An 8,200-nucleotide genomic window follows, 5' to 3' on the forward strand; every position below is an offset into this window, starting at 1 on the left:
ATACGGGGAAAGAAATAAACTTATGAATCAGAGTAACGCTTTGGAGCTTTATTTCACCGTGTCTCTTACAACGCTACACTACGAACACTTAGAACAAACACTTTGAGTAACTGATGTGGTTTATATGCTTAAAACAAACTATTAAATAATGCTTTAAATTAAAAAAAAACATGCACAGAACAGGCATGTTTTTTTTTTTTTTCTTCTGCTGCTTCATCCATCTTTACTTCCCTACTCTACTTCCCTACTTCCTTCCTCTGTTTGAGCATGAGCAAAATATCAGCTATTTCCTGAAGTGTCTCGCCCTCTTCTGGGAGTGTGTTAGCCCTGGTGGCAGATGTGACCTCCTCCCTCACTTCACTTGAGAGGTCTTTCACCAGACGGCCATTTTCCTGTTGCCCTCTCTCATCTCTGCCCTCTCTATTCTCCTTACCTAAATCTGAAACGAGCACAAAACATCCATTTCAACAAAATACCCATGTTTATTTCTGTGTATGTCAGTGGGATTTGCAATCTTTTTACTTTCACATTATACCTCTGACGTTAGTCATGCTCGGAGCATCTGGAAAGGGGTTTCTGGGTCTCTGTAGGATCACTTTGTCATCACTGTTGTTGGCAGTGCATTTGTTCATAATGCTGCTGCCTGGTAGGAAAGCAGCCGTGGATTTCTTCTTGGTCCAGGGCGTGTGCTTCTCTCCGCTCCCGGCCTCGCCTGATAAAGGAGTGCGTGTGCTTGGCTCGGCAGCGGTGTCGGTGCGCCTCCCTGTGGCTGGATGCTGTACTGACACATCAACAAGTGGTCGGCTCAAGTTAAACCCAGTGGCTTCGGTTGCACCGTCCGCAACAAAGCCGCACTGAGTCGAGGCGTGACGTGTCTCAGCTGCGGGGCTGTCGACAGTTTGAGTTCCAGCATCTCGAGTTTCATTGGACGTTCTCTTGCATTTGCACAGCTCTGAGCTCGGAGTTTGAGCCAGAGCTTGAGGAGAGGCATACTGAGTTGTGTTGCGTCCCGTCCGTCGGCTATTACTTTCTAGGGCTTTAACTTGGAAAGATACGTTCTCCATAACTTTCTGATTGTCTCTGGAGTTCATTTTGGGTTTCAGGAGCGGGTTGGGAGGCCTGGGCTTGGTGTGCCTTTGTTTTGGATTCCCCTGTGTGTGTTGTGTCCCCTGGTTTGGGTTTAGGCTATCTGCATAACAGGCTTGGTCCATGTAGGAAGAGGCAGCCTGGAGACATGGCTGACAGCATTCTTCATCCTAAAATACAGTTAGAAAAGTGAGAAGAAATGAGAAAAGAATTTAGAAATGAATGATTCCTATTGCTGGCAGGGGTTGATTGGAGGATTGTTTAGTCTGCTAGTATTGCACTTGTGTGTGTGTGTGTGTGTGTGTGTTGTATTCTGAGGTGATTCTGCAGTCACTTACATCATTTGAGTCTGAACTGCGGTAACCTCCACTAGAAGAGTAACTTGGCGTGTATTCGCAGTCATTCAGGGGACCACTGTTGTGTTCAAGACATGCTGCGGGAGTGGAAAAAAACCCATCTATTCAATGTATTGTCTTCTCTCAGGCATATACACAATAAATGGGAAGCTTAATTGGAGATGCTTAAGACACTTACAAAAGCGCATGTCAGTGCAGTTGGAGAGCTGTGAATAAAACAGAATTAACATGGAAAACTGCAACTTCCTCACTTCCAAAGTGCACGGTACCCTCATATATATATATCTCTATCAGAATGAATTGACAAATACTGTTAGACGCTCTATACAACGGCTCTGGATGACTCAGGTTAAATTGTCTTAAAGGTCTATCAGATTTTCTATTGTTTTCTATTTTTTTGAATCAATGTTGGTTCCATGGCAGTTACAAACTCTACCACCTGGTGGCAATACAAGGCTAACTTTACACACTCACATGTATGTGGTCGCTTCCCTCCACTACCATGCGCTGTGGGTCAGGGACAGTTCTGACAGTGAAGAAAAAGCAACAACGTAAAAACAAACCATATTCCAAATCAATGATAAAAGTGTTTCATGTGTAAACGCCTACTGTGGTGCTGGTGTTTCATCTTTGAGATATATCTTGGAGTTTCCTCTCCCAAAATGACCAGCTGAAAAATCAAATTTGACGTTATCCTCAGCAGGAAAGTCATTGGGGTTGATGTAAAAGGTTTCTTTACCTTCTCTTTCACATTCTTCAGTACTGAAGCCCCTAAAGACATCCCCCTCAAACTGCTGCTCAGCTTCTGATTGGTTAAGAGTGAAGTCCAACATGGGCTCCTTGTCCTCGGGTTGGTTGAGACAGAAGGTGACCTCATGTCTTGCTTGGTCCCTGTGGGCCTCTGTGTTACTGTGATAACACACATTATGTTTTTGAGTTCTTGCAAAATGACAGAGAGAACATGATCCATTACATTCTAGCGTGGTTCTCACTCTGGCTCGGAACTTCTGAACAGGACTGGGGCTGCTGTGGGTGTCTCCAGTTGGTAGGGGGCTGGGTTTGATCCACAGGACCAGGGGATACGGTCTGTCATCCCTCTGGGTTGGGAAAAAGGCTGACATAAAATCAAGATTGGATGTTAAAGTAGCATCATGTTTGGGAAGACACTGTCGCATTTGAATGCCCAAACCTTCATAGGAGCTCATAGTTAGCTCCCAGGAAAAGTTGCTATTTGTCAGTGACCAAAAACTAATTGAATATTACTTCTGGCACGTCTACAAACATGGAGAAGTTTTGTTTGTATTAGGCAGTGATTTACAGATGAGGTCTGTACTGTCGTGCCCTTACGGCTTATTTAGACCAAAGCATGCAAAGTATGCGATCTGCCGCAGAGTTGTACAGCGGTGTGGGAGTGTTACCAAATGGCCCTGTCAGGCCCGCTGCCTCTGTGTAGCAGTGTTCTGTTCTCTCTCTCTTTGTCTTAATTGCAGTGCTGGAGCCAGGTGTGCGAGAGTCAGGTGTCCAGCTGCTTCTCATCAGCCAAAAATCAACCTTGGCTTCATACGCTGGGTTCTTCTTCCACTCAGTCAGAGCCGATTTCTTGTGTCATCAGATTGCCGTTTGGACCTGACTCCTGCCACCACTCGTGCCAGGGACCCGTATCGGACTCCCTCAAGACCAGAAATCCCATTCCCTGGATCCAGCCTGCTGCGCCCCCGCTCCTTCTCGGATCACTTCGGATCTGCCCCCTGGAAATCTGGACTTTGCACACTTGAGTACATTCTAATAAACCATCATTTACCCTCCTGGCTCGGAGTACTGTCTGCATTTGGGTTCTAATAGTCATTCCCACCTAACAGGCCCATTTGTGTGACGTCCTGTTGTGTTCTTTAACCCTCATAGTTTTTTTTTTTTTTTTAAACCTTCTTTTGGCAGCGATAGACACAGGGTTGTTTACTGTTTGATGTACGGGACTCTCACGCTGCTTCAAAGTGGACTGACAAGTCCGATCGCCTGTTACATGATGGGGATTTTTAGTTTGCACATTCTACACACAGTAGGAACCAGTCTGGCAGAGTGTAAGGCCTATGAAGCTTCATGTGAAGTTGAATGTTTCCATGCCTGTGTAATAAATGTAACTAACTATGACGCGTGTGTGTGTGTGTGGGTGTGTGTGTGTATAAGAACAAGGTGGAGCAGAAGTTAATTTCTGGGAATGCGAGGGAAGCGTGGCAAGGATTGAACATCATGATCGGCAGAACATCCAAGCCTGCAGGGGCTGCCTGCCCAGACCCAACTCTTGCGGAGAAATTGAACATCTTCTTCACCCGTTTCAATGGGGGCAGCACAACACCCACCTGGGCCCCCCCAACCCCCAGCTCCAACCTTCAACCCCTCTTTATTGACGAGCAGCTGGTGAACTCCACACTGCGCAGAGTCAACCCACACAAGGCTCTCTGGCCCTGACAGGCTTAGAGGCAGGGTGCTGAAAGAATACTCCACTCAGCTAAGTGGCGTTCTCACCAGGCTGTTCCAACACCTCCTGGACTCTGGCTGTGTCCCTGACCAGTGGATGGAATCCACCATCATTCCAATCCCCCAAAAGGCACCTGCTAAGGCCCTAAAGGATTACAGACCAGTGGCACTAACATCTGTGCTGTGCAAATGTATGGAGAGGGTGGTCAGTAACCTCCTATCTGCTGGACCCATTCCAGTTTGCCTACAGGGCAGGACGTGGTGTGGAGGATGTAAGCCTCACACGTTTAGACACTGTCACCAAAAACCTGGACTCAGCACACCCACACACCAGGATTTTATTCATGGACTTTTCCTCAGCTTTTAACACGGTGAGCATTGATAAACTTCTACATCACCTCGTTGATCTTCAGGTTCACCCAACACTGACCCTGTGGACTAAAAAACGTTTTCTGCTGGACAGACCACAACAGGTGTCTTTTTAATGGGGTTAAATCAACCAAGCTTATTTTAAATACTGGACTCCCCCAAGGTTGTGTTTTCATCCCCAATCCTTTTCTCTGTGTACACCAACAACATATTGTGTAACAGTGAAGGTATGGCACTTTTTAAATATGCTGATGACATTGCTTTGGTTGCACACAGGTCTAACACTGACCCCCTAACTCGCTACCAGCAGGTTGTAAACAATCTGTCCCAAACTTTTGTTGAGCTCTCCTTGGAGCTCAACATTACTAAAACGAAGGAGCTATGCTGTGAGGGCAGAGACAAGGCATCACCTCTGTTCCAGCCACTTAGCATCCAGGGTCAGCCAGTGGAACAAGTGCAGGTATTCCGGTACCTGGGCACAGAAATAGACACTTCCCTGTCCTTGTCACAACACACAGACACAACGTACAAAACAAGGACAACACCGTCTCCACCTGCTCAGAAAACTCAGAACTTTTTAGATCAGCAAGGATGTGTTAACTTTGGTTTACCGCTCCCTCATTGAATCAGTTCTCACTTTCAATATCTCTTCCTGGTACAACCAATGTATAGTGAATCACGCTGCCAAAATAACTGGCTCCCCCCCATCCCCCCCCCCCTCATCTGAGCTGTACAGCCGCTCAGTGATCAGGAAAGCCAACCTGATCACAGAGGACCCCTCTCACCCCCTCCATCACTCCTTCCAAGCTATTACCATCAGGCAGGAGTTTTAAGGTACCACTGGCCCGAAAAAAAACATCTACAAGAAATCCTTCATCCCCTCTGCAATAGCCATATTGAACAGCACAAAATGAACACCACAGTCAGCTGATACCTTCACACCCCCATGTCTTGTTTTTATATGTCCGTGTAAATGTCTCTTTGTGACTGGAGCCTTGTCAAAGACAATTTTCTGTAACCCTTGTGTAACAGACAAAGTATTATTTTATCTTATCCCTTTAAAAAAAAAAAAAAAAATGATATTGTCTTTTCACTACCTTGGTCTGCTCCAGCCCTGAGGTGTAGTGGGGGGGTAACTGTGGCTGCATCTGACTTCTCTGCAGGGGGAACATTCCTGTGGAGACCTGTTGCCCTAAATTGACTGATTTGTATAAAATGTACTCATGATATGATTAGAAAATGTACAGTTACCATTGTGTACGTCAATTCATACGTGTGTGTTCTATAAAATACTAAGCAACACCACCTTGGCCTGAGGAAGCTGATGTGCTGGAGGAGAAGGGGCTGAGGGGGTCGGTTATGGGTGGCAGGTAGTCAGATGCACTGTTGTCTGAGAAAGCTGACTCCAGCACTGGTGACAGCTGGAGGACAGAAAAGTAAGCGACTTTTTAGCCAGAGGGTCCTAACATTTGTTCACGTTCAGCTAATTTTCCCTAAGACCCCTCTATCCATTATCTGTAACCACAGGTCCTTTGGGATGAAGCCAGAGGAACCGGGGAAAACATGCTAACTCCACACAGAAGGGTCCTTTCTGTGAGGTGAAAGTGCTAACCACTGCAACACTGTGCCACTCCTTTTCATAAGATAAGAAATGCTTTAAAAAAAAGTGCAATATGAATAGCTGGAAAGTGACTAACCTGCCGACACTTGAAGCCTTGGGGAATGACATGCTTTCTATTTCTTGTTCCTTGAACACTAGACATTGACACAGAATACGCAAAGTTATTGTTGGTACTGTTTTGGAAAATGTATTCATTCATATTTGGGCTGCAAACTACTGACTTTACAGTATATAGCCAAAAAGAAACACCATTTGAACCTTTTATTCACAGGCCAGAGGTTAGACTCAGCACTTGAATACGATGTTATGGAGTCAGTATCTAGCACTTTGATTAAAAAAAAATGTAGTTAATTTGATTCTCTAGTGGTAGACCTAAGTGATGCTGACAAAATCCAATGTGACGATACAAACCACACATCAGCCAAACTACACTCCAGCTCTACCTGTACTGAGGCTGGCCCTCAACAAGACACAGCTGGGATGGAGAGCAGGGGCTCATTGGGAGTACCAGGGGCTCATTTCTCTTATGCTTGGATCCTATTTTAGGGCTGCTAAGAACTGCCACTTTCGGAGGATCTGAAACACACAGACATTGTTTACTTACATAATTTGACACACTGAAGGACTGATGAACATAGGCATTGGTGGATAGACATAATGTATATTAGCCACAGGACATTCATATTTGCCAAATCGTGTTATTTAATGTTTTACTATTTGGAAAATACTTTATTTGCATGTGCTGCACCTTCTTAGTCGGATATCTCACTATAAAACACATCATGAATATTATATTTGTTAGCTTTTAGAGATTTATTTTGTTTGAGATAAAGACAGTAGCCTGTAAGGAGGGCTAACTCCCTGGTTCTCCTGAACTGATGTAATGTTTTCCCTTTCAGCTTTCAGTTTAAATTTTTGGTAACTATAACCGTTGTCTTATAATGTTATATGTCTGTAGTTACAAACGTTAGTTGTTACTTATCACCTTTATTTTCTTTCTTAGCAGCAATCTGGTTGACGATAAACAAAGTCATCAGGTCCATACTACCAGAACTAGTGCCTCGAGGGGATGCTGGCAGAGCGATTCCCAAGTTTTTCAACTTCTGTTGCATTTTTCTCTTTTCAAAGAACTCCTGGGGGAAAAAAAGAGCAACACCAGAACATTCAGCGAGACACAAAAAAAAGACTAACGTTGTAGCTTTTGTCTCGTAAAGTCGTGGACATGTAGCTAATTTTGCTGTCTCACCCTCTGCTTTTTTGCATCATTCTTCACCACAAACCGGTTCCTGCAGTAAGAGTCGTTACAACGTTAACGTTACCGTGCTTAGCTAACGTTAATAACGTTAACATTAGCACGTCAGCTATTAACAATTAACTTAAACATCCACCCCTCCTCTCTTACCTTGAACCTCCAACCCAATTCATTTTCGACGGCTGTTTCGATCAGAGAAGCAATTAAAACGTCAGTACAGTGAGTGTGAAAACAACTAAGCTAAACTAAAGTGAGTGTAAAAGCGCAGAGTAACGTCGCACTTGTAGTTATCCAACGTTTACTAACTAAAACTGTTGCTTTAGCTAGATGTGTAGAGATGCGCGAGGAACAACCACTATCGTTTCACGCGCCACTTAGAAATGTTAATATTCGTAGTCATTTAATCACTTGTGTAAAGGTGGTTAGTGTTGCTTCCAACAATATATTTTCCTGGATACACAATTACTGTATAACATACGTTTGTCAAAAACAAAGATACCCTAAAATGTCAGAGTAGAAGTAACGTTACTGTATCTACAGTATTACTTTGTTTACGTTCATCACGCAACCAATCGTCTTGGAACACCGGGGGGCGCGACCAATGAAAAAAGCCGCAAAAGCGTAGGGCGGAAATAAGGAGCGTCAAGTTTTTGGGAAAACTACAATAAATAAAGAAACTAATAAAATAAATAAGAGTCATACGTCATTAGAATTTTTCATTTCAATGGGGAGGGCATGGCAAGTCCCACTATAACCGACTATAACCCATCACATCTGTATTGTTTCACTTTGAGTGAAAATATTATCATGAAAACGATTAAGCTAGAGAGGCTGTAACGTAACGAGTTGCTATCTTTCTAGTTTCCTTGCAATAAATCAGGTGAATATATAAAAAAATATATAAAACCATAAACAAAGATCATCACGGCACGGTTCATATAGCCTTATACTGTAGGCCAGGGAAAGTTGACCTTGAGTTTTATTTTGAAAACTATACACCGGAAGTGCAATTAATGTAGTCTGTCTTGCTCAGACATTTGT

The 8,200-nt window shown here is 43.9% G+C and overlaps 1 protein-coding gene across 3 annotated transcripts; it reads right to left on the minus strand.

Annotated features, from left to right (window-relative positions):
* Nucleotides 1-33: 33 nt before the first annotated feature.
* Nucleotides 34-8,087, minus strand: redic1 (regulator of DNA class I crossover intermediates 1). 3 transcript variants are annotated; one of them, XM_078281517.1, is made up of 15 exons: nt 7,310-8,087; nt 7,154-7,193; nt 6,893-7,040; nt 6,351-6,483; nt 5,984-6,041; nt 5,593-5,707; nt 5,384-5,487; nt 2,435-2,556; nt 2,182-2,351; nt 2,052-2,112; nt 1,917-1,968; nt 1,621-1,648; nt 1,425-1,519; nt 536-1,256; nt 34-439 (listed from the first exon to the last, which is right to left on the minus strand). In XM_078281517.1, the coding sequence occupies exons 1-15, from the start codon at nt 7,330-7,332 to the stop codon at nt 237-239; spliced, it is 2,073 nt and encodes a 690-aa protein (XP_078137643.1). In that variant the 5' UTR covers nt 7,333-8,087; the 3' UTR covers nt 34-236. The 3 variants fall into 3 exon arrangements, with proteins under 3 accessions (XP_078137643.1, XP_078137642.1, XP_078137644.1); XM_078281516.1 differs by having other exon boundaries at nt 2,052-2,351; XM_078281518.1 differs by lacking the exons at nt 5,384-5,487; nt 5,593-5,707 and having other exon boundaries at nt 2,052-2,351.
* Between the last annotated feature and the right edge of the window lie 113 nt (nt 8,088-8,200).

Source organism: Sander vitreus, chromosome 23, assembly GCF_031162955.1.
Source record: "Sander vitreus isolate 19-12246 chromosome 23, sanVit1, whole genome shotgun sequence".
In the NCBI taxonomy this organism is placed as follows: Eukaryota; Metazoa; Chordata; class Actinopteri; order Perciformes; family Percidae; genus Sander; species Sander vitreus.